The sequence below is a fragment of the Sceloporus undulatus genome, chromosome 2, assembly GCF_019175285.1.
Source record: "Sceloporus undulatus isolate JIND9_A2432 ecotype Alabama chromosome 2, SceUnd_v1.1, whole genome shotgun sequence".
NCBI classification, from domain to species: Eukaryota; Metazoa; Chordata; class Lepidosauria; order Squamata; family Phrynosomatidae; genus Sceloporus; species Sceloporus undulatus.
This window is the reverse complement of record NC_056523.1, coordinates 273,819,356-273,845,765: the sequence shown is the minus strand read 5'-3', so window position 1 is coordinate 273,845,765 and position 26,410 is coordinate 273,819,356. Positions and strand designations below refer to the sequence as shown.

The 26,410-nt window shown below is 38.3% G+C and overlaps 1 protein-coding gene across 9 annotated transcripts in view; it reads left to right on the top strand.

The window, feature by feature from the left end:
- The window catches only part of PPIP5K2 (diphosphoinositol pentakisphosphate kinase 2), a 70,892-nt gene that overhangs the window by 5,537 nt on the left and 38,945 nt on the right, over positions 1-26,410 (top strand). For all 9 annotated transcript variants that reach the window (XM_042448455.1, XM_042448453.1, XM_042448451.1 and 6 more), the window contains exons 2-16: positions 2,989-3,386; positions 5,421-5,616; positions 7,013-7,103; positions 10,079-10,164; positions 12,337-12,491; positions 13,613-13,714; positions 15,601-15,762; positions 17,279-17,400; positions 20,222-20,323; positions 22,478-22,564; positions 22,962-23,037; positions 23,136-23,245; positions 23,590-23,675; positions 24,238-24,363; positions 24,464-24,585. In XM_042448455.1, the coding sequence (XP_042304389.1) occupies positions 3,246-3,386; positions 5,421-5,616; positions 7,013-7,103; positions 10,079-10,164; positions 12,337-12,491; positions 13,613-13,714; positions 15,601-15,762; positions 17,279-17,400; positions 20,222-20,323; positions 22,478-22,564; positions 22,962-23,037; positions 23,136-23,245; positions 23,590-23,675; positions 24,238-24,363; positions 24,464-24,585 (1,764 nt within the window). In that variant the 5' untranslated portion in view covers positions 2,989-3,245. The remainder of the gene's footprint in view (positions 1-2,988; positions 3,387-5,420; positions 5,617-7,012; positions 7,104-10,078; positions 10,165-12,336; positions 12,492-13,612; positions 13,715-15,600; positions 15,763-17,278; positions 17,401-20,221; positions 20,324-22,477; positions 22,565-22,961; positions 23,038-23,135; positions 23,246-23,589; positions 23,676-24,237; positions 24,364-24,463; positions 24,586-26,410) is intronic.

Genomic DNA, 26,410 nt, shown 5'->3' with positions numbered 1-26,410 from the left:
CTTGCTATTGCTATTGCTAAATGCTCTCTTTCATTTTTCTGTTGTTAAATGAATTCAGTAAGATAGGGCTGCTGCAAAGAAAGGTTAGTTCCATCTGTAGCCAGTGTCAACTTCCTTGATGAAATTCTCAGCAGAATGTTGTTCTAGATTGAGAAACATAGATCAGTATATAGAAAAACAGGCAGATCAGGAAACTTTGTTGTGTTGAGAATCCCATCATCAGGCAAGTTGGAGTTAAATTAAGCTTTGTGACAAGTTTCCATGTAGTATCCTATAGTGTAAGAGTTTAGTTGGTTGGAGACACTTGACTCAGTTCAAGATGTTTCAGACGCTATAAAATTTATTTATCTGATCTAGATTATAGGGAGGGCCAGCGTGGTGTAGTAGTTCCGAGCATTGGACTATGAATCTGGAAACAAGTGTTCAAGTCCCTGCTCAAGCATGAACAAATCACACTCTCCCAGCCTCAGAGGATGGCAGTGGCACCCCCTCCCCCATTGTAGACCCTATGTGAGGGTCACCTTAGGGTTTCTGTGAGTCAAAAATGAGTTGGAGACACACAGCAGCAACAAAGATTATATGGGAGTGATTATTCCTGCATGCATATATAGGGAGCATGGTGCAGTGGTTTCAGTGTTTGACTACAACTCTGGAGATCAAAGTTCAATTCCTTGCACAACCATGAAAGCCCACTGAATGACCTTTGGTGAGTCACACATTCTCAGTCCCAGAAAAACCTGTGATAAGTTTGCCTTAGGGTCGCCATAAGTTGGAAATACAGTAACTAGAAGGCATACAGCAAGAGCAACACACACGCACACACACAGAGAGAAAGAATTTATCCTGCTCTCTCTCTCTCTCTCTCTCTCTCTCTCACTCTCTCTCTCTCTCTCTCTCTCTCTCACACACACACACACACACACACAGAATTTCTCCATTTATTCAAAGATGTTGCCGTGTTAGTCTGTAGAATCAGTATGTAGAGAGATCTTGGAGCACATTTGAGACTAACTGAAATAAAAAAGTTGGTAGTAATACAGTGGTACCCCGGGATACGAATGCGCCGGGTTACGAATTTTTCGGGATACGAAAAAATCCCATAGGGATTTATTGCTTCGGCTTACGAAGGTTTCTTCGGGTTACGAAAAAACCGCGGCGCTATTTTCCGCCACCGGAGGGCAGCAGAGAGCTATTTTTCCATTAGCGCCTATGGGAATTCGGCTTACGAAGGTATTTCGGGTTACGAAATTAACCGCGGAACGAATTAATTTCGTAACCCGGGGTACCACTGTACTTCTTTATTTCAGTTAGTCTCAAAGGTGCTACAAGATCTCTCCCTGTTTATTGTAAGCAGCCAAGAATTAATTTAAAAATTGATAGAGAAAAACTAATATTTAAAGTTTATTTTACATGAATCACTGAAAAGGGTAAATTTATTTCTGTATGAGCAAGAAGCAGTAAACAAAGGGGAGTAATATGAGGCATGGACAAGCATCCTGTGGCTTTATCCTTTTTGCACAATTGTTGAAAGTAATCTGCATGGGATTTAGAGTGATTGTGCTTTTAAACGTCCTGGTCTAAAAAATTCCATGTAAATAAGTTGCCTCCAGATCTCTCAGACTTGTTTCTAGATGATTATTTGCGATCATGTTAACCTTCTAAAATAATTGATATGTCGTTTGAGAGTTGGTCCATGACTCTGGAAAACAGATAATTCCCACTTGGCAACGAAACCCACTGGGTGACCTGGGCAATTTACACTTTCTTGGCCTCAGAGGATGGCAATGGCAAACCCACTCTGAAGAAAACCCCTTGATAGGTTTGCCTTAGGGTCACCATAAGTTGGAAACAACTTGACAGCACACAACAATAATAACAACTGTACCATTACAAAGATTGGTTTAAATTAAAAACCATACCATCACTTCTGTCAAAACAAGAACAAAATAAACCTGTGAAATGTCTTTAAAAACATGCAGTACAGATGATTATGAGGGGATTCATAGGTGCTGCCCCCTAGAAACAACTGTATCTTCATTTGTCTATAAATAATCCAACCAAAATGTTGTCAGAGCCAGTTGTTCTGTTCTGTTCAGTGTTTTCGTGCCTGGAACTTTCTGCATTCCTGGATTATATAGTAATTGTGTAGACATGCAAAAACCTTTTGAAGGACAGTCCCTTCTCTCTCACTCACTCTTGTTTAAATACCACTTTATTATCTTTTGTTACTTTCAAGGTGCTTACGTGTCTTGTGTTTGTTTTTTTGATGATCTGTAAATCCATTTTTATTGCCTTGGCTTAATATAGTTTAACACCTGGGGCAACTCAGAATGACATATTACCTCTTTGCTGTGCATTGTAAGAATTAATTGGGGTCACTTTTCCCTTAGTAGAACGTTGAGGGTACAACCTGTTCACTTGGTGCATCATGACAGTCCAAGGGATTCCATAGGAAGGTATGACTACAGCAAGGTCAGGATCAAAGAGCCAATTTTGATGGTTCTGGATGAACAGGTGTCACATGAACTTTTGGCTAACTTTTGCTCTTTTTCTTTGTAATTAGATAATTTAGTTAGTAATTTTTTTTAAACAGGGTGGATTATCTAGAGGACCAAGGATAAAGTTGGCAATTCATTGTTCTATTAATGATTGTAATTACCCTTTATAACTGGTCATGTTTAAAATGTTACCAATTTGTTGCAACTCTTTTTCCCTTTTCCTACTATTCTCAAATTATTACAGTACTTTGATATTTCTCAGGATTAATATGTGGTTGTGATTCATCTATTCATTATTTTTAACTTGCATATGTGTTCATTTTTAAAAAAAACATTTTAGCAGTTTTAGTGCTTTACTTTGGTACTGAATATAATAATTTGATTTTTGTAGTAAGACAAGTATTTTAGACAGGTTACTTCAAATATATCTCAGTGATTAAATACATTAGAATATATTGAACCTCTTAACTTTTTCCCTTTCCCTTTTCAGGGTAGAAAATTGTCACAGTGTCTCAGGGAAACTGTAACCTACAGGATTGCTTTTTACAAATGTAACAACTGAGAACAATGGACAGATGATACCAATTAAACTGCATTTGGCAGCTGACTATCAGAGCAACAAGCAACTGCGTAAACAGTGTCAAGCTGCAAGGATTTTTATTCCTGTAGCCGCTGGGAATTATGTACAGTGCCTCACTTATCAGAGTGACTACAGTTAATACATAGATCACTTTAGGATTTATAATCATGTCTGTTAGTGCAACTGAGAGTGAAATTCCAAGGTTTTTTGTGGGTGGTGAAGATGTCGATGAGCTTTTGGACCGAACAAGATCTGAAGAATTTCATGCCTTTTATGATCATGAAGATGAAGATGAGGAGTATGATTCTGTATGTATTTTGTGCTCATTTTTTCCTGAATTAGTTTTCATTAACACACTTGGAATATTTGCTAAAAGTAATTTTAGGCTGCTAATTATTTATAAAGCTCAGGAATATCTAAAAAAAGTTTCTTTGCTATATTTGCTATATTGCTGTTGCAAGAAAGGATAGTAACCAGAAGTATTAGTAATAGAATACATGTATTTATTGATATGGTGCCTTTTATCCAATTCTGAGACTCAAGGATAGATATTAAAACAGATACAAATAAAAGTTCACATCATACAGAAATGAAAATAGAATAATATAAAATTCTAGTTTCAGTTTTGTTGAGTCATATCATACTCAGGATAGAAAGTGAAGAGAGTCTCTTTTCTGCTGAAAGAAACATCCAGAATGCTCTTAACCTTTTTAACTGTTTACATACCAGTTGATAGATGCATTTGTTGTCCTAAAGTATTATATAGACATTAACTATTTAAGACCCAGTCCAGCAGCCTCTGTTACCATGGTGCTTCTGCTCTCTGTTTTTATGAGTACTCTTTACAAGTGCCATTGAAATTAATAGAGGTTGCAAAGTAGTCCCTTGTGTGTTCTCCCATTTTATTTTTGTAAACTATTCAATACAGATTGTTACTTTTATTTTCTTACTTAGAAGGCATGGATTTAACTTTACATGGTCTTACTGTATTTGTATGAAGATTGTGAATGGGACACAGATAATAACTTTTTCTGTATTTTATTTTTTAAAAAGCCCTTCAAGACATCCTAATTATCCTTTTGAATTAGCAGTGACTTGGATGAAAGAATAGAGGGCATGCTTATCAAATTTGCAGATGACCCTAAATTAGAGGAATAGCTAATACCCTAGAGGACAGGATCAAAATTCAAAGTGACCTTAATAGATTAGAAAGCTGGGCGAAAACTAACAAAATGAATTTCAAGTGAGAAATGTAAGGTACTGCACTTAGGTAGAAAAATAAAATGCATAGATATAGGATGGGGGACACCTGACTTAATGAGACTACAAGTGAAAGACATCTAGGACTCCTAATAGACCATAAGATGAAAATGAGTCAACAGGGTGATGCGGCAGCTAAAAAGGCCAATGCGATTTTAGGCTGCATCAATAGAAGTACAGTGTCTAGATCAAGGGAATTATTAGTGCCACTGTATTCTGTTTTGGTCAGACCTCGTCTGGAATACTGTGTCCAGTTCTGGGCACCACAATTTAAAAAAGATGTTAACAAGTTGGTGTGTGTCCAGAGGATGGTCACCAGAATGGTGATGGGTTTGGAAACTATGCCTTAGGAGGAAAGACTTAGGGAGCTGGGTATGTTTAGCCTGGAGAAGAGATAGTTAAGAGGTGATATGATAGCCCTGATAAAGTATTTGAAGGGGTGTCACATTGAGGTGTAAGCTTGTTTTCTGCTGTTCCAGAGACTAGAACACGGAACAGTGGATGCAAGTTACAGGAAGAAAGATTCCTCCTCAACATTAGGAGGACCTTCCTGGCAGTAAGAGTTGTTTGACAGTGGACCACACTCCCTCAGAGAGTGGTGGAGTTTCCTCCTTTGGAAGTTTTTAAACAGAAGCTAGTTGACCATCTGTCATGGATGCTTTGATTGTGAGTTCCTGCATGGCAGTGGTTGGCCTGGACGGCCCTTGTGGTCTCTTCCAACTCTGTGATTCTATGATTCCTTGAATTGACTGTGTTGCTTTTGTTCCTGCAGCCCTGCATATGAGTTCTTACTCTTCACTCTGAGCATCAAATCTTGTTTTTTTGTTTTTTTTTTTGTGCATTATATTTTTTTAGCTGCATTGATTTCAAGTTTTGTTCTCTACCCTGCAGTATTGGTAAGATATGTTAAAGAGGCACATTATATGAAACTTGCATGGAACATGACTATTGTTTGTTTCTTTAACATGCAGTGAAGAACACTGAAACAAGGAAGAAGACATTCCAAGTATATATGATTATTGGACTTTTTAAGTGCTACTGTTGCTGCTGCTTATTATTATTGCTGTTCTTGTTGTTATTAGCCACCAGAAAGACAGATTATGGTTGGAATATGTTCTATGGCGAAGAAATCCAAATCAAAACCAATGAATGAAATCCTTGAACGACTTTCCATGTATAAGTATATCACAGTAGTAATATTTGACGAGGATGTCATTTTGAATGAACCTGTTGAAAACTGGCCTTTATGTGACTGTCTCATTTCTTTTCATTCTAAAGGTGATTGCTCTTTTATCACCACAATGTAAAAGTCTTCCCATTGCCATATATTAAGTTTCAAACTTATGAACCATTTTGTTGTGTGTGCCTGAGAATAAACGTTGTTATTTGAATATATTCCTATAACTTTCGACTCAGTAACATCTATGGAATTATCCAGTGGTTAATAATAATGGAAAGTATTAGTTGTTGAAGGTAGTCTTTAATACACACACACACGCGTGCGCACATGCGCGTGCGCAAATCAGACTTCTAAACACTGAACGTGTATTACAAAGCAATGTTAATCCATTTAATCTCTCAGTTGGAAATGGAGGTGGGAGGAGCAGGGAGAGTTAAATGTTTTTTCACCCCATGTTTCCCGCTTCCAGTCCACTGTGTCCAAGGAGGTACAAACACTATTCTAGTTTGGAAAGAAAGGGTATATTTTCCTTTCCTCCTGCCTCATTTATCAACTCTAGAACCCATCTCACTCTGATATTTTTAAAAGCGTTTGGAGCACAGATATGTGTATAACATTGAAGTTACAACCAGGTATATTCAGAAGCAAGTCCTACTGATTTCAGTGAGGATTATTTCTAAGTATATTTGTTTAGAATTGCAGCTGTAGTATGTAATATATGTATTTCCTCTTATTTACAAAACATTTATATTCTCTACTGGAAATATATTAAATTGTTAATTTACTGCTATATTGTAATAGTTCAACAATGGCATTAAAAACTAGTTATTCTCCTGAGTATACTGCTGATACAGAGTGCATGAGGTTTAATTTACCTAGAATAAAGTATAAAAGTAAGATAGGATATACTGTATATACTCACGTATAAGTCTAAATTTTTAGTCAAAAAATTGATCCAAAAATCCGAGTCGACTTATCCATGGCTCAATGTAAATATTGGATTTTAACTCTTATGAAAAGGGAACCATCCCTTAGTGAAAGGCAAAAGTGTAATTTGTCCTGAAAGCACTGACACCCCCCCCCCTTTGCTCTCTCATCCATCCAGCCTTTAGTGGGATGGGAGCACAAACAGTTCTGCCTGCTGGAATTTTGTTAAGTTCTTTTGCATCATTTTCCATTGCTTCATGGTATAGATGTTTTGTTACATGCTCTTTGGACTTGTCCATGGGTCATATCGGAATCCATAATTTTAGCCCCAAAACCTGCCCTTGACTTATACACAAGGCTGACTTATTGTCGAGTATATACGGTACTTAAATTTTACTGAAAAGCCAGGTTGTTTGTAAAATGAAAAATTTAAAAGTAATTAGCAAAATCTTTCTAGCATGGCACAGTTTTGATAGTTTATTATTTCTACCTAGGCTAGTTATTTAAGATCAGTTAAATGTAGGGTTTTCTTTAGTTAGCTAATATTCCTTAATGTGTTTTACTTAGGGTTTCCATTGGACAAAGCAGTTGCCTACTCAAAACTCAGGAATCCATTTCTTATTAATGATTTGAATATGCAGTATCACATACAAGACAGGCAAGTATATTATTGTGAATCATAGAATAAATAACTGCACTTTTATTTCAGCAAATATTTGTTGGTTGCAAAGGGGACTGTAGCAGTATATCAGTCATGATAGATCAAGGTTCCAAATCTTTTTGGAGCCATGGCATTATTAAAAAGTACTATAAGCACAATCAAAAATAGCTCCTGTAACTAATGTGGCCAGACATACAGTCTTCCTGTTTTTGTCCTTTTTTTCTATCTCTCAGTCACTGTCACTTTCTCACGCACAGAAAACACATGCACATAAGAAAGACAGAAAGAAAACAGAAGCAACAACAACAAAAAAACCCAAGGAAGTTGAGAAGCAGAGAGCAGTTAACTGGGGAATGGTGGGCAGAAATAGGAAAGAGAGAGGGAGAAACCATAGAAAAGATAAAGATAAAGTGGGAACAGAAAGAAAGATTAGGAAAAAAGAGGTAGCAGAGAGAGGAAAACTATATTGAACAACGATAGGATGAGCAATCACAGAAAGGAAAGATGGGGAGGAATAGAGAAAGAGAAAAGAGAAACACATCCGATTCAGTCTATGAAAGTTAATGCAATCATTTTGTCATTCTTTAGCATGGGGGAAAGGGGAGTTGCAGTGACAAAACACAACAGGGAGAGAGGGACTCCCCATTTTTAGATAGAGGAGAAAAATTGTGTTTTGTTGTAAAACAGCAAGCTCCCACACAATTATTGCCCTGCTTCAAGAAATGATCTTTGTTGAGTGGTAGAATTTTTACCCATCTCAGGTATTACTTTTCATGATGCAAGTGCATATAGAAATTGGAGAGAGGAGGACTGCCCCATCAGCAGAGCCCTATAGTGGGCTGGAGTCCCATATGTATGGCTGGATTGCTTTTTCATTTCCTTTGAGAAGGTGTTTTGCACGTTGCATGGCACTGCCCTCCACATGAGTCAGTGAAGATATCTGTCAAATTGACTAGTCAGTTGGGTGGGTGGGTGGGTGGGTGGGGGATGTCTTTGTGGTGAACATCTCAGAATGGCCTTATGGATGCAGTGGCACACATGAACATTACATTAGAAATCCTAGTTATTGCTTTATAGCGAGAGTGTCAGGAAATAGCTCTGGAATCTCTAGAATATATGTAAAATTACTGCTGAATTTGTTTATATACTAATAAGTGGTTGCAGTCTTTAAAAGGTATGTGTTTCACCAAACATTGTTTGTTTTCTGCTAATTCATGTAGTGCTAATTCATGTATTTTTAATTATTTGTACTTGATTGTGTAGCTTCCATTAAAATTAATGGTAGTTAACATGCAGAAAAGCAAACTGATGTAAGATTATAATGCAGCAATATTGAATCATATAAAGTAATATTCACATAAGAGGAAATGTATATGCAAAGAAACATGTTCAGCTTATCAAAGTGATGAGCATTAACTAAATCAAATTTTAAGCATATCAAATCACAAAACAGAGTCAGTTGAGTTTCCATTCTAATAATGTAGTTCCACACAAATTATCATCATGGAAGCATGCTGACGTATGCAAAACCTTAAAATGTTAAACAAATTCAGCAAATAAACCAGTTTCAGCAAACAGACCAATGAGGATTGAGTATATGTGGCAGCCACAGAAGAATGGAGGAAAGAAAGGGGGAAATATAAATCTGGGTTTGAAGGGAGTGAAAAATCCTGGTCAGAAAAAAACATCCAGCTTGAATCATTGGCAGGAATACTCCTTTTAGAAGGGAAGATATCCTATAACATAGTGGTCCCTAAACTTTTTTGGGTTACCTCCCCCTTTTTTTGGATGATAACCTTAGAGCCCCCCTCCCATATTACTTGATATTAGGTGTACTGTTCTACTACACATTCAAAACAATCTCAGTCACTGCTTCCTTTGTCACTTGGCAACCCTGGGAGGAGCAACCAAGGTATTGGCTGAGCAGTGACTGAGAAGCCTCTCACCTGTGCTGGTCTTGCAGCAGAGGTGTGACTAGGGGCCATGAGGCGTGTGGAGCACATTGGATTAGGCCATAAGTGGAGTGACACCACAACCACCACCCTAGCAATGCCACTGTTGATCCATAAACATCTGCCTTCTGGAAGTAAAGGGTCATAGCATTAGCGTACCTTGTAAGACACGAGAAGATGGGGACAGAAAATGGATCAAACATGGCATCTCCTTTTTCTGACCACTGAGTTTCATTCACCTTCTGGGAGAAAAGGAGAAGCCAGGGCAGGACCTTCTGGATTTCTCCATTCTCCTGGTATGGCCTGGCCCCATCCGTGAGAGGAGGAGAAGCAGGCAGGAGAATCACAGAGCCAGTGAGTGTGAGGAAGGCAGACGTCTGCTGTTGACACAAAAGCCTCCAGCTTTGGGAGCTCTTAACCCACAAAGCAGCCTCCAGCTTTAGGAGTGGAGTGCAGGAGAGATCCAGGGATTCTGCTTCAGTAGTAATTCTGTCACAAAAAGGCACCACTCCAAGCCATAGAACTGATGTCCTGCACCCAAGCCACATGAGAATTTCCCAGCCACTTCTACTAGTGGAAAGACATAGCTAAGGGAGTGAGCTCATGTGGGAAAGTGAAGAGCGGAAGACACTACCACACAAAGTAATCAGTGCAGCTGTGTTATGGTTTTAAGGTACCCTGAAAAGAAGTTTCATGCAACACTGATCCCCACTATGGTCCTAAAGACCGCTGGTTCTCCTTGTCTTTCGTGCACACAAATACTTTGACTGAAAGACCTCCTACCATCCCCTTTTCCCCTCCCTGCTCCCATGGTTCTTTCCACTGCCCTTAGGGGGGTATACCATCCAAAAATGCTGTAGCATTTTGTCATACCACACTGTTTGTAATTGTGCACATATTGAATTTGTAAAGTCCTCGCAACAATATAATTATTGTGTGCCAGTTCTTTGATTTCATACAACAATTTCCATGCACATTATTTAAATTATTACAATCATTTTGTGTATTTTTTTCTTTTAGGAGAGAGGTTTATAGCATTCTTGAAGCTGAAGGTATTTTACTTCCCCGTTATGCAGTACTAAACCGTGATCCAAACAATCCCCAAGGTACATAAATATTAGAAAGACTTGTGAAAGGACTCTGGTTTAGGTACTTGTTTTCACTAGTGGCATTACTTCCATGATGTAATGTTGTCCTATAGGTTGTTATATACAAACAATACTTCATTGTGGTGTGAATTACTTCAAACTGTGGGGTAATGGTGGTCTAAATATCTGAAGTGGTACAACTTAGGAAGAGTTTTGTGGCACAGTTGGATACTTACCGTATATACTCGACTATAATTCAACCTTATGTATAAGTCAAGGGCAGGTTTGGGGGCCAAAATTATGGATTTTGCCATAAACTGTGGATAAGTCGAGGGTAAAATGGGAGGCTCCTTCATGTGTGTGTGTGTGGCAGGAGAGACTCTAATTGAGGTTTTTTGTTTCAGTGTTTCAGCTTTAGTTTCATCCTTCATTCCCCAGACAGTGGGTAGGATAGGGACTCTGCATGTTTGTTTAAAAGCAGTCAGCCACCCAGGACTCTTTCTGTTTGGTGCAAGAGAGAAATAAAAGCTCTGCCAACTGCATGGGGAAATCTGAAGGAGCTGCTATCATATTATCGTACTCACCGGTAAATAAGTCGAACTGGGATTATATACAGTATCGTATATATTCACTTTTCAGCTGTAATCCTAAACATGCTTATTAGAGCACAGGTACCATAAAACACAGTAGAATTCAGTTCTGAATATGTATACCTAAGATCACACCATCAAGCACTTTTACACACAAAATTACTTATTTTCATACTTTATTTCTTGAATTTATTAACAGGCAGATTGCTAATTCTTTCAGATAAAATTTGTTTGTTTGGAAAACATTACATTTTTTCATATTCCTGCAAACTTAATGGTTTTCCTAATTCTGACGATACTTCCATCATGAATTTAGGTGATGCAGTTTTAGCTACTTGTGCATAACAACAGGAAAATAGAAATCAGTGTTGGAAATAATGATTTATTGAGTGACATCAAAACTAAATTTAGTACCTTAAAAATATTAAGATTGCAATTCTAAGCATACTTGTTTAGATACTAAACAAGGCACTGATATAACTGAAATTTATTTCAGAAAGCAGTTACTAGATTTTGATGTAAATGTGTTGTGTGTAAAGTGAAGTCCTTAAAGGAGATACACAGAGCATAGCCATATTTGATAGCATAGAGGTTTTAAAAAGGAAATAACTGAAGACAAGGACTCCCAAAGAAGTGGTTCTAAATATATAACTTGTCTGACTTTTTAAAAAAATGCTTATATAACCAGTCCCTTTTTAAGCAAAGTGTGATATCAAAACTGCAGACTTAATCAATGTGATAGCACTTCTTTGAGATAAACAATCATAACAAAATTGTTGTCAATTTGATAAGAAAAAAGGGGCAAATAATGTCTGTAGTTCTCTCCCCACCCCCACCCCTCATAGGAAAAAATATCTCTAAGAAATTTTTGATCACAATTTATATACCCTGAAGTGTTTCAGGAAATCATTCTGTGTAAAAATATGCATATGGGGGGGGGGGGGGGGTTGCACAGAAATTGTGGGTCCTGCAGAAAAATTCACAGTGTTATGCAACCTGATTATATCTGTGCTTAATAATTTCTCTAAAGTCAAAGAGGGGATGGATTGGAGACAGGATTTGGGGAACAAGGTGGGATATACATATGCTAGGCAAGAACTTACAAAATTCTCCATTGTCTGTTAGCAGAGAAGAATCCCTTCAAGAAAAAGTTAATTCTAGTTGCCCAGGTGAGGCAAGGGGTCACACGTGCTTTGGAGACATTCGATCCCTAGCTCTTCCTTGGTTGTTTTCCTTGCCTCACCAGGCTCCTCTGCTTTCCCTTGACTTAATCTTTTAAACTTTACTGAGTTTTTTTCATTTTCTGCTACTTTCAGCTTTCCTTTGCTCTCTCCCGCATTGTGTTGCAAAAAAAAACCCAACCCCCCTTTTTACTTAGTTTCCTTTCTTCCCTCCTTCTGTTTTTACAGTGCTTACTTTAACGGAGTAGCCACAGCACAGAGACCACTTTGTTCATGATTGCTTAGCACTGCAAGTCTTACAGTTTCTTAAATTAATTCTAATTTCTAAATAAGATACAAAATCTGACTGTTCCTCATCCCAATTCTGTATCTTTACTTGTGCCCCCAAATGCAAACCACTCTTCATGCTCTTTTCCCAGAATGCAACTTGATAGAAGGAGAGGATCATGTAGAGGTGAATGGAGAAATTTTCCAAAAACCATTTGTGGAAAAGCCTGTTAGTGCTGAGGACCACAATGTGTATATTTATTATCCAACCTCTGCTGGTGGAGGAAGTCAGAGGCTGTTTCGGAAGGTATTGTCTTCTTTTTGAAAATCCTTTGATTTTTGGCACTGAAATGTAGAAGGAAAAAAAGTTTTAGGTGAAAGACACCTAGATTATATTGTATATAGCAATAATCGGAGAATTACAGATATTTATTGGATGATTCCCATAATGTAATTGATAGATGTGGGTAGTATGAAATAGATACAGATAAGAAGATGCTGCAGGGATTGTAAATGTTTGATCAGTAAATAACCTGGGAGAAGGGCTGAGTAATCATACTAAAGTAGGGAAATGGTTTAATGTTTATATTATATTAGATTTCAGTTTGTATTCTGAGTTTTCAGAAAACAAACTGTTTATGTTTAATGCAGTTCAGAATATAAGAAACAAGAATAGCTAAAATACATGAAACATCATTGAATATTTCAGTAATGCCAGCTGTAATGGTTCCTTAAATAATGACACAGTAACAACTTATTTCAGGATGCATACTTGGGGCAGGATCACATTTTGTCTAACTGCTCTTGTAATGAAACCTAATTTGAGCAGTTTTACCTTACTCCACCTGCGTAAGAGAGGTTCTTGGGTCAATTTAATTGTTCAATAGTTTAATTATGTTTTTGTTTTAAAAATACTCTTTTTTCCAACACAGGACTCATGGTGGCTTACAACAAATTAAAACAATATACAATTAAGATCTTGTTACACAAACTTTTAAAGCAATTCTATATTTAAATATACAATTCTGTTGAAAGCACAAAAGTACAGTGGAACCTTATTATCCGCTGGGGTTTGTTTCCAGGATCACCCCTGGATAACAAAATCCATGGATGCTCAAGTCCCATTTAATATAATGGCAGAAAAAAATGGTGTCCCTTATATAAAATGGAAAATCAATGTTTGCTATTTGGAATTTATACTTTTTAAAAACATTTTCAAACTGTGGATACTTGAATCCGTAGATAAAAAATCCGTGGATAAGGAGGGGCAACTGTATTCTAGCTCGTATGGGAAACAGCTTCTTCAGGTCTTTCTCTTGTTTACTATTGTCTAGTGCATTTTCACACCTTCCTAAGCTTATTTGTTTTATCTGGTTAGCTAAGAAGTTTTAGTGCAAAACAGTATTGATGGGGAAATGTGTGTTTCAGATTGGGAGCAGAAGCAGTGTTTATTCCCCTGAAAGCAATGTGAGGAAAACAGGTTCATACATTTATGAGGAATTCATGCCTACAGATGGTACTGATGTGAAGGTATGACAACTGAATACTAGTTTATATTTAGAACAATCAAGTGGTTAGGAATTCAGCAGCTTTACATATGAAATGCTTATCTCTATCTGAAGCATTGCTATTATTACATTTGAAATAGTTTAAGTCTTAAACTTTAAGGTACCACCTTCAGTTTTCTCCAGGGAAAGAAACTTCCTATTATAGTAATGGATTTACATATTTTTTTTCTATTTCTTTAAAAATTATTATTTGCTCTCAAGTAAAATGCAAATAAAAATGTTGTTTTCTTGTTTTCTGAACCTGTAATAAAATAAATGCTCTTATCTTAAAAATGAATTATTCTGACATTTTAATTCTAAAACATTTTATTTTTGAGAGTCTACCAAATTAAATAGGGTTTCTTGCACACACAAATAATGGATTGGCCCCCAAATATTTAGAATAAATTCATTATGATAAATGTGACTTAAGCGTCTCTGTTTTAAGTCCAGTTGATTTCATCTCTTTGATTGTGAAAACAAAAAGCAGGATATAAATTAAAGTTTTATTTATTATTTATTATTTATTCACCTGCCAAAAATATGATCAGATCTGGAATACTATGTTTTAAAATTGGACTTCCATGTATGAATCTGAAGAATTTATAAAATCATATTTAACACCATCCATGTATTGGAGTGTTTTGGGTTGATCTTTGCAGCTATTCCAAAACTGGGAAGTTTTGTGTTTGTGTGACTGAATTTGCTCCTAATGATTTCCAATCCTGTTTAAATTTTTACTGTTGCCAAATAGCCCGTGTCTGTTTGTATTATCAATTGTGGAGCAAATATGTCCATCTTTATACCATGGATCCCTGGTTGGGCAGCTAAAGAAGTTATTTCTCTCTCCCCCTCTCCTTCTTTCTCTCTCTGTGTGTTTTAATTAGTAAGTTAAGCCATAAAGGACATCTACACAGTAAATGTCCACTTTGTACTGAGAAGTTGATCTGATTTGAAACTGAGCATTTGCAGTTTTGATAAACAATGTAAACATGGTGTAATCCAAATAAATTAATCATTTCTTTTATATGTGAAGTTGAAGGTTTTCATGGCTGGCATCCATAGTTTTTTGTGGGTTTTTCAGGCTATGTGGCCATGTTCTAGAAGATTTTTTTCCTGATGTTTTGCCAGCATCTGTGGCTGGCAAAACACCAGGAAGAAAATCTTCTAGAACATGGGCACATAGCCTGAAAAACCCACAAAAAACTATTTCTTTTATGGTTCATGCAGTACCTAGGTTTTTATCCAAAGATCCAATTTTGATGTGCCCAGGTTGTATTACGCAGTATGTTTTTAATGATAGAGTTGTCTTTTTAAAGAACTTATTCCAGGCTGCATCACAGAGTACAGTACATGGAGGAGAGCTTAGTTTGAGGCATGCATTGCTGATTGCATATTCTTTGGAAATTATTGTAAGCCATCAGGGACGTAGCTAGGATTTTAGGAAGGGGGGGGGGGTCCAGACTAAGTGCCACCATTATAATGGGGCTTGGGTGCAGTGGCACAGCAGCACACACCATTCATTTTTCTAATGGAAGGGGGGGGGGTCTGGACCCCAAGAACCCTCCCCCCCGGCTACGTCCCTGAAGCCATCTAAATACGTGTCCTGCTTAATAAATTAGTAGCAGCTGCAGACGTAATACGAAACTTTAAGCATTGTTATATTATCAGTTGTAACATAAATGTAATATAGTTTTGAGGTTATTAGTGCTTTTGAATTTATCTCTAATCTCCCTATCATGTGAAAGTAAATGAACACAAGTTCAGAGGCTTTGAAGCTGGAGCAGGCTATAAATAAACTGTCATGTACTTAAAAGAAGGGGAGGGGAAAGATCTTTATTCTCTGTCCTTTTTCCCCTCCAAATAAAGGTCTATACTGTAGGTCCAGATTACGCACATGCAGAAGCTCGTAAATCCCCTGCTCTTGATGGAAAAGTGGAGAGGGATAGTGAAGGAAAAGAAGTCAGATATCCAGTGATTCTTAATGCAAGGGAGAAACTGATAGCTTGGAAAGTATGCCTCGCTTTTAAGGTAACACGAAAAATTAGTATGCAGCTGAAACTGATGGTTTATTTTCTGGAATTCTTACTTTGGTTTAAGAGCTGCAGAAAGTTGTTTAACAAAGTAGATATCCCCAAGATTTGAGTTCTCATAGAGTTATCTGCTTGCCTTCTATAACTAGGCGAGAAAATCCATTAAGGAGAAAAGTGAATAGTGCCTATATCAGTGTTGGAGAATCTTTTTTGGTCTGCATGCCAGGGGCAGGGTTGCATGCCAGGGGGTGGGAATTTTGCCCTCCAGGGGTGGGGCTTCAGCCCTCTGAAGTCAGGGCTACAGGGCGGGACTTCTCCCCCCGTCCTTTTCCCAGCCTCCAGCTGTCTCTGAGAGACATCTAGAAGCCATGGAAGGTTCAGGAGTCGGGCACTATTGCTCCTCCTGCTGCTGCCCTTTCCCTGGCCTCCAGCTGTCTCTGAAATACAGCTGAGGGTCAGGCAGGGCCTGTGGGGAAGGGGAGAAGTGGTATGTGCCTGTTCCTCCTCCCCACGGACCCTTCTTGACCCACAGCTGTCCCTCAGGAGGCAGCTGTGGATCAGGAAGGGCCCACAGATCTTTCCCTGCCCCCAGCTGTCACTCCAGAGGCAGCTGGAGACCGGGAAGAGTCTCTGGAGAGGAGCAACTGGCATGGGCCAGTTGCTCCTCCCCCTGCCCTTTTCACAGCCTCCAGCTATCTTGGAGTGACAGCTGAAGGTTGGGAGGAAGAGCCAGAGGCACGTGCCTGCTCCCCATTGCCATTTTCTGGCTTCCAGCTATCTTGGAGAGACAGCTAGAGGCCGGGAAAATGCAAAGAAAAGGAGTGGCCCATGCTGGGTGAAATCGTGTTGCGTGCCCCCCGTGGCACGCGTGCCATATGTTCACCATCACAGGCCTATATTATACAAAATGGGAAGCAAGGTCTTGTCTCATCTCATGTTATGTGGCAGATCTACAATTGCTTTGCTAATTCAGCTGATACAGGCTACTTAAAATAGAATTGGATTTTTTTGGTACAGTGGTACCCCGGGATACGAATGCGCCGCCTTACGAAATTTCCGGGTTATGAAAAAAATCCATAGAAAAAAACTGTTCCGGGTTACGAAGGTTTTTTCGGGTTACGAAAAATTTTTTGGTGCTTTTCGGCGCTATTTCGCACGAAATCGCAGCTTTTCCCCATTAGCGCCTATGGCTTTTTCGGCTTACGAAGCATTTCGGGTTACGAACGCGGCGGCGGAACGAATTATTTTCGTAACCCGGGGTACCACTGTATTGTGTTATAATTAAATTATTTTATGAATTTATCCTTTAAAAATGAATGAATGACATAGAACCTTTTGAAGTGTTATTAAAATCTAAGGCTCCTTTTAGATTTCTGTAGTAAACCTTTGTGGTCTGCTGAACTCTTAGGCTGTAAGTAAAACATGAGTGTTTTTTACTATAGAAGATAATCTGAAGGGTGAAAATGAATACACAAACCTTTGCAAACATTTGAATCTGTGTTTTCATTTGACAGCAAACAGTCTGTGGTTTTGATCTGTTACGTGCAAATGGACAATCCTATGTTTGTGATGTCAATGGGTTTAGCTTTGTGAAGAACTCTATGAAATACTACGACGACTGTGCTAAAATCCTTGGGTAAGAACTTATAAATTTCAAAAGTGAGATTTTTCCTGTCAGACCTTTTTCCTTTATAGAACATTTTCCTTGGATTTTAATAATCTAATTAATTTGGGTTAACTATGATGGACTTTTTGGGAGTGCACTGCATTTTTTGTAGAGGAACAGTGTCCACTACTGATGGATATTTTGAGATGCTTTTTCTATCTTGTGGAGGCTTGCTAGTGGATGTTTGTTGCATTGCCAAAATTTAGGACGAGAAGTGTTTGGTCATGTAGATTAAACAGCATTGTTGATATGTGGTACAAAATGTCATAATTTCCATGGGACATGAATTTTAGGCTCTAGCTGGTTCATATGGAGAGATATGGTTTCTCAAATAGTCTGGACCTAAACCACATAGGTCATGACTAGCACTTTGAATTGTACTCACAAATGACCCAGTAGCCAGTGAAGCTGTTTCAGTATGGGAGTTATATGCTCTGTATAACTGGCTCCGGTCAGCATTCTGGCTACGGCATTTTGAACCCGCTGAAGTTTCTGAACAGTTTCCAAAGACAGCCCCACGTACAGTGTGTTACAGTAGTCCAAACTGGAAGTAATCAAGACATATGTCACTGTAGCCAGATCTGACGTCACAAGGAATGGGTGCAGCTGGTGCACTAATTTTAACTGTGCAAATGCACTCCTGGCCACTGCTGAGACCTGGGCATCCAGGCTCAGAGGTGAGTCCAGTAGCACACCCAAGCTGCAAGGGGTGTGTAACCCCATCCAGCACAGGCAAAGCTCCAATTCCCTGATCTGCCTTATGACTGACCAGGAGCACCTCTATCTTATCTGGATTAAGCTTCAATTTGTTTGCCCTCATCCAGTCCATTACTGACAGCAGACACTGGTTCAGCACAGAGACAGCTTCCTTGGAGTCAGATGGAAAAGAGATAGAGTTGGGTGTCATCCGCATACTGATGACACCACACCCCAAAGCTTCGGATGACTTCTCCCAGCAGTTTCATGTAGATGTTAAATTACATGGGGACAATACTCACATAGGCCAGTGGCCAAGGAGTCAAACAGGAGTCCTCCAACACCATCTTCTGGGTCCGCCCCTCCAAGAAAGACTGGAACCACTGCATAACAGTGCCCCCAAGTCCTATCCTAGAAAGGCAGCTCTGAAGGATATAGTAATAATAATAATAATAATAATAATAATAATAATAATAATAATAATAATAATAATAGGATTTATATGCCACCCAATCACTGGGAATCTGGGCGGCTTACAACAGAGGGGATAATAGACGGTTCCCTGCCCTCAGGCTTACAATCTAAAAAGACATGACACAAAAGGAGAAGGGAATGGTGTGGGGAGGAGGGGATCAGGTCCAGCATCATGGTTGATGGTACCAAAAGCCACTGAGGGATATAGCAGGACCAACAGGGACATATTTCCCCTGTCCAGTTCCCTGCGTAGGTCATCCACCAAGGCAACCAAAGCTATCTCTGTGCCATAGCCAGGTTTGAAGCCAGATTGAAATGGATCCAGATAATCCGTTTCATCCAGAAACCCCTGGAAACCCCTGTATTATTTCCCTTTATTATTTATTATATTTTCTCTTTATTATTTGGAGGCAAGAAGGTGGAGTAGTTACAGAGATCTGGCATTTTTCATTCCTGCACCCCCCACCCCTCTGGTGGACTGCAATGGAGCACCTGACCAGAAGTCAGTGAGGAGAAGTTTTTAGCCTTTGGGCTATGCAGGAGCTTGGGTGCTTATGAGGGCAAAACACAATAGGAGTGGCTTTAGGGGCAAAATGAAAACACCCCCAAATTAAAGGGGGTGTTTGGTGTCTTTGGGCCACATGCTCTTCACCCTTTCTCTAGAGGGTTTCTAGTTCTCTAGCACATTCTTTTGAGGTACATACGAGACTGCAGTGAGAAGGGGAGATGATTCCCTTCCTCGATACACAGAATTGTGCTTTTCCACCATTGGAACTCTATCAGTTATACTGCCCATACATTATGTAATATCTTTATCTCAAATCACACTACTAATAGCAGTTTCTGTGCAAAGTCCTTCCGTAGGAAGGGCCCTAGGATGGAGGAACAATAGACCAGTACTAAGTCAGTTGATGTAAGGAGGGACTCTAGATTAGTATGAATTTTGTTGTACATAGGTATGATGACGGGGTGATGATTGCAATGTCATATCGTCTTCATATCTGTTGTAATGAGTAATTTCCAATAAGATTTGCTGCCCAACTGCAAACTCTGTTGAAAGAGAGTTTCCATTTACATTTATTGTCATACGATGCATGCACAAGGCAAATGATTGTATGATTTCATCTTATAGATTTTAATATGATTTTAGCATGGATAACTTTAGGATACCTTAGCTATGTGCAAGACAGTTTGCACCCTGAAAATGTCTAAATTGTGGTTGGGAAATCTGAGGCCCTCTGTATGTTGTTCCTGCACTCCCATAAGCTTTACTCAACTCAGCCCATCATTAAGGATGGTGAGAATTGAATTTCAACAACATCTGAAAAGTCACAGATTCCATGCTCCTGTTCTAAATCTTTGTCCACGTGTTTTCTCTCTTTGGTATTTCTGAATTGTTTTTAAAAGATTATGAACAGGTTTGATATATACTGAATAAAATAAACGTGATGCTGGTTCACATGTCGACAATGCTGACAATGGTTTGGAATTAAAATTGGTTCATAAAGTGGAAACAGTCGGCTAAAAATATTTAGTGTTTCAAAATCATTTTGTTTGTTATTTAAATGTCTATTTAACTTAGATATTTTATTTAAGTAATTCTGTCTTTTATTTCATTTAGAAATATCGTAATGCGAGAACTAGCTCCACAATTTCAGATCCCATGGTCAATACCTTTAGAAGCAGAAGATATTCCTATTGTGCCAACCACATCTGGGACAATGTAAAAGAAATGTTCTTTTTTCTAAACTATGTAAAATATTCTGTAAAACTGATGTTTTCTCATCTTTTGAGGTTCTTTCACGTATTGTTTAGAATAAATGTCTGTGGTTGATTTCCACTAGCAAATGTTTGTGATAATAATGTGTGAGTTCCCTCAGTCCAATTTGAAATGTGCTTGAATTTGATCTGAATTTCAATCACATCTCCCAAGGTCTGACCTAGATATCAGACCTTATTCCTGTATCCCTTATTGTGTCTCCACTGCTTCCCCTAATCCCCAAAGTAACCTTGGCAAGTAGTACTGAAGATAGTATGAACATTCTTCAAGAACACCTAGTACCACTAGTAACAATGACCAATGTAGATTTTAATGCTTCTGCATGAGACCAATAGGGTTGGTATTGAATCAGGTGTCTTCCAGATTGTGCTGTGTCTGCTTTGGATTAGATTTCTAAGGAACAACAGTGGTGGCAAAAGCATCCAGTTTGCCATCACTGTTTCTCTCCTTTAGCGAAGTGCAGAATTGTTGTTTTGTACCTTCAAGTAGCTTCCAACTTATGGTGACCCTCAGACAAACCTATCTTGGGGTTTTCTTGGCAAGATGTTCAATGCCTTTGCCTCACCATCCCTGTAACAGGTTCTGGCCCCATTTCCTGCTCTTGAGAAGAGATAGGACTCTCCAAATTCTATCTAATGGTATTCTGCAGGGAGGGGTGCTGCTTGGAAGTCTGGACTTCTTTGTCTAGCCTACAACCGAGCTTCCTTAGGGATGGTGAAACAAGCAGCACCCCAAATTCTATCTATCTAATTTTGATGCACTTTCCCCAGCTCTGACTGCAGAACTTTTTCCTCCCTCTCCCATGGGAGATGACAATCCTATTTGCACACCTAAGAAAAGACATCTAAAGTAAAAGTGGAAAATAAGAGATCTTTTAAGGAAAGCATTTATTCTAACGAGCCATCTTACATTGGCAAAAGGATATGTTATACAGGTTGAGTATCCTTTATCTGATACACTTGGGAGGTTTTTCTGATTTCAGATTTATTTATTTGTTGGGAGTTCAGGCATATATATAATGAGATACCTTAGGGATGGGATCAAAGTCTAAACATGAATTTCATTTATTTTTCATATATATCTTAAACACATAGACTGAAAGTAATTTTATACAATATTTTTAATAATTTTGTTCATGAAACAATGTTTGTTTACACTGAACCAGCAGAAAGCAAAGGTGTCACTATCTCAAACACCCATGAAAAGAGTTTTGGATTTTGGAGCTTTTGGGATAAGGGATACTCAACTAGTACATGAAGGCACCTGCCTTTAGACATTAATTCAGAAGTAATTACAAAGCGTGGCAACCACATGACACACATCCCAACTCCACCCCTCGGGTGTCGTGATGCCGTGCACTGCAGCACACGGTGTGTGGTGGAGTACAGAATGCAGCGCCGCTCCACATGATGAAGCACCAAAGGAGCGCCTTAAAGCTAGAGTGCTGCGGCTATCGCTTTTGCGGCTCCTTTTTGTGCCCTGGAAAAGCCAGATCGGGACCGCAGCATGCAGTTGCCATGGCCCCAATCCGGTGCAGCTGAATGCAGCTGCAGGCCGCCCCTTAGGGACAGTCCACACAGCTTCCAAGTCATTTTTAGCTGAGGTTACAAAGAAACATAAGCCCTATCATAACTAGCTGAGCATTCTACTCACAATACATATGGGGTTCTGAGTCTCTAGATGTTTTTGGGAAGCTGGGAGTCTAGAGCTCTTTGTCCAGCCTACAACCAAGTTTCTTTAGGAATGATGAGGCAGCACCCCTAAGTGCAGAATACCAGATCTTTAAGCATATTTATTTTCAAATAAACTTTTTAACATTTGCAGTCCATAGGCTGATGCTTCCTTGCATGTGTTTTTCCTAAGGTAACTGTTTCTTGTTACTTTGTTTTTTAAACTGTAATATATGAAAGAGGGTATGAAAAAGAGAGAGAAAATGTTTAAATGAAATTCAGTGGGTCTACACAGAAATTCAGTGCGTCTAGGCAGAACCAGCAACAGAATCCAGGCCTGTATGTTTTTGTCAATAGCATAATTGAACTATATACCTTTTAATATTAAACACTAAAACTAATAATCATATCCTTTGTTTACTTGCAGGATGGAACTTAGATGTGTCATTGCTGTTATTCGGCATGGAGATCGGACACCAAAACAAAAAATGAAAATGGAAGTTAAGCATCAAAGGTGGGTGATTGGTGAGAAAAAGAAAATATAACATGGAGTAATGTGGGCACTTGCCTGTAATAGTTGTACCAGCAAGTTGATTGTTGGAATAAGAGGCCTCTAGAATATACTCCTGGAGATATATTTCTCTTAATATATTGTTGCTATTTTTGTACATTGTGTTTTTGCCAAATGTCCTAAAATTGCTGAAGGGAGGTGTGTGTGTTGTCCAATAGATACTGTGGGTACCAATCTCAGGGAGGGTGGAGGCATCAGTGAATACATGGTAAATTCCTACTTGTGCTGTTTTCTGCATCACCAAAGCCTAGAAATAGATTAAGAACATTAGGATTTGTATCTAATGATATCTGGTAAGGTAATCCACTGCTCTTCTAATCATTCCATGTGTTTTTTAAAGGTTTTTTGATCTTTTTGAAAAATGCAGTGGTTATAAGTCTGGGAAATTAAAATTGAAAAAGCCAAAGCAATTACAGGTACATTTTTCTTTTTCTATTTTTTTTCCTCCATAAACACACACATGCAGAGTCTGTGTGTATACCCTGCTTATTCAGTATGTCACTCTTTTTTTTAGGAAGTACTTGATATTGCAAGACAGCTCTTAATAGAGCTTGGACAAAACAATGACTCTGAAATTGAAGAAAATAAATCTAAGCTTGAACAGCTGAAGACAGTGCTGGAGATGTAAGTGTTTAATTTGGAGAGTCTCGTATTTGAAAGATTTCTGTAAGTACTGAAAGAGAGCTTGAATTCTGTGTTAAACTGAGCTTATTGACTGGAAACTAATTAATAGTATTTCTTCCTGCCTCTTTCAAACTGTATCTTCAAAATGCTATTTTTAGATGGCATGAAATAATGTTTCTGCTGATTCATTCAATTATATTCCATGTGCATTCACTTAAACCATAATTAATCATTGTTGTATTACAATATCTGCAATATCCATCTTTTCAGCAATATTTTGCTAATATATAACCAACCAGTCCATTTTAATGGTCCTCCTTCATCTCTGCATTTGTCATCCTTAGGTATGGCCATTTTTCTGGCATAAATCGTAAAGTTCAGCTAACATATCTTCCTCATGGTTGTCCGAAAACATCTAGTGAAGAAGAAGGTATCATGATGCCAGTTAATTAATAGGAATTATTGGCTAAACATTAACCTCCCTATTATCTGAACATGAATGTATTTTGTTTTCTAACATTTCTTCTGCCAAGAAAATAGAGTTGTATCTGATTACTGAGAAGCACATTTTTTTGTTGTTAAAAGTTTATTTATTAAATACTTTTGCCCACTCACAAGTTGCCCCTAGGGCTAATGTATACTAAGGCTGAAACCTTAAAAGCACTTACTGGGGATTAAGCTTTGACACAGTGGGGTTTATTTCTAACATATATAGAATTGTGATATAAGTGTCAATTTTCAAATTTAGAGAGAGAGAGAGAATGAGATTTCACTCCTCCACATGCTTTATCAACAAGCAGCTTTTAATATTCTCCAGGTGTCAAAAGCAACTTGCCATATAGCTTGAGAAGTCTAATTCAGCCATGATGTACAGAAATAATTTCACAGTTCTTTACTTTTTCTGTTCAGGGTGCAGAAACAGTGTTCTCTACTGTAGCTGGTCTATAATTTTTCAGAGATATTGATGATTTTTTCTTTTGTTTTGCATCTAGATAACCACAAACAAGAGCCATCTCTGCTGTTAGTTCTAAAATGGGGAGGAGAACTGACACCTGCAGGTAGAGTTCAGGCAGAGGAACTAGGAAGAGCTTTTCGGTGCATGTATCCAGGAGGTCAAGGTATCTTATTTTTCCCTTGTACTGATAATAGAAAGTTGTACCTTTAAGACAAGAACAATTACCCTATCAGATTATAACACTGGTTATTTTGCTTTGGTAGGAGACTATGCTGGATTTCCTGGTTGTGGTCTACTTAGATTGCATAGTACTTATCGGCATGATCTCAAAATATACGCTTCTGATGAAGGAAGAGTTCAAATGACTGCAGCAGCTTTTGCAAAGGTACTATGAAAAATTACAGTGGGGTGTATATGGAGAGGAACTGTTACATTGAATAAAGGCTGCTTCTGTATAAGGGGGGGGGGGGGTTAAACATGAAAAACAAATATTTTAGTCTTTCATAGAGAATTAACTTCTTGGCCTGTATTTATGGTCTCCTCTCATCTGTGGCCAGATGGTTTCATGTATTCATTTTTTAGCCAGTCACTCTATAGCAGTCTTTCCCAGACTTTGGCATTTCAGATATTTTCCACTTCAACTACCAGAAGTTGGGTGGGGCATCTGCAAATTGGAGTCCAAAACAGCTGGGGTACCATACTTTGGGAACTACTGCTCTATAACATGAAATGTATAATTTGTTTCTTTCTGGGTGAGATAGAAAAGGGTAGATACTAATATGTATGAAGAGTTCCATATCATTTTTTTAAATCAGAGGTGTATACTTTTTTTCCTGTTGTGACTTTTAAGAGTTGATGTTCATTTTTCCAAAACATAATATTTTTTGAACTTGAAGTAGAGAATGAATGTTAGGTATTCTTATGATGAGAAATCATAGGTTTGTTTAAGATTTTGAATAAGTCTAGGGTGGGTTACAGACCGCCGAATTGCGGCAGTCTGCTGCCGGCGCCGCTTGCAGCGTCTGGGAGCCGCAGCTTCTAAACCGCGGGACTCCCGGATGATGTGAGGAAGGAGTGCGGAAATCGCTCTCCTTCCTGGGCCCCGGAAGTGGTGCCGCAAAGCGCAAGGCGCGCTTTCGCGACGTCACTTCCACTGCGACACCAAGACGTCAAAATGGCGGTGGCCGTGTGGAATGGCCGCCGCCATTTGTTACGGACAGAGTCCGTAACAGGAGCAGGGGCATCTAGAAGAGACGCCCCTTTTTTAAACTGGGACGTCCTAAGGACATCCCATATGTTAAGTAAACTAAATTAGGTAGACATGCTGACCAAGCTGTACAACAAGCATTGCAAGGCTCACATCATATGAAGCTGAGTGTATATGACAGTTACAATGGGTATTTTGATGAGTTGTATCTGGGGTATGGACTGACTTTGTTAGAAATCATAGATCAGGGATGATCTATTGCTGTATACAAGCTGTCACTTTATTGTTTAGTCATCAAATGCTGAAGGTAACTTTGGCATGGCCTGGTGATTCATAAGAGAAACTGTAACTCTTGTCCGTCTTGTCCCTGTTCAACATGTGCAAATAACTGCAATATTCAATGTGGCAAGTTGTAGTGTTCTTTCTATTTAATGTCACGTGAAATGTTCTGTATAGTTCTGGTCAACAAAATTGAAAATGTATATTGCAGAGCTAGAAAAGGTCAACAAAATATTTAAAGGGCTGTAGTATTATTTGAGGCCTTTTTTAAAGAAAAAATTTAGTGGGGGAAAGATATAAATATATAAAATTATGTATTTTCTCTCTCTATTATAAAATTGTATTCTGTGGTCATCCAGTTAAGATAAATTGTGGGATATTCAAAACAGAGAGAAGGAAGTACAGGTTGACTCTCCCTGTCCCGAAATTCCAAAAATCGAGATTTTTTTTTTCATGGATGGTTGAGATAGTGACTCCTTTGCTTTCTGATAATTAAGGGTATACAAACTTTACTTCATGCACAAAATTATTAAAAATGTTCTATAAAATTACTTTCAAACTATGTGTATAGGATATATATGAAGCAAATGAATTTTATGTTTATATTTGCGTCCCATCTCCAAGATATTTTATTATGTATATGTATATGCAAATATGGGTATTCTGAAATAATAATAATAATAATAATAATAATAATAATAATAATAATAATAATAATAATAAT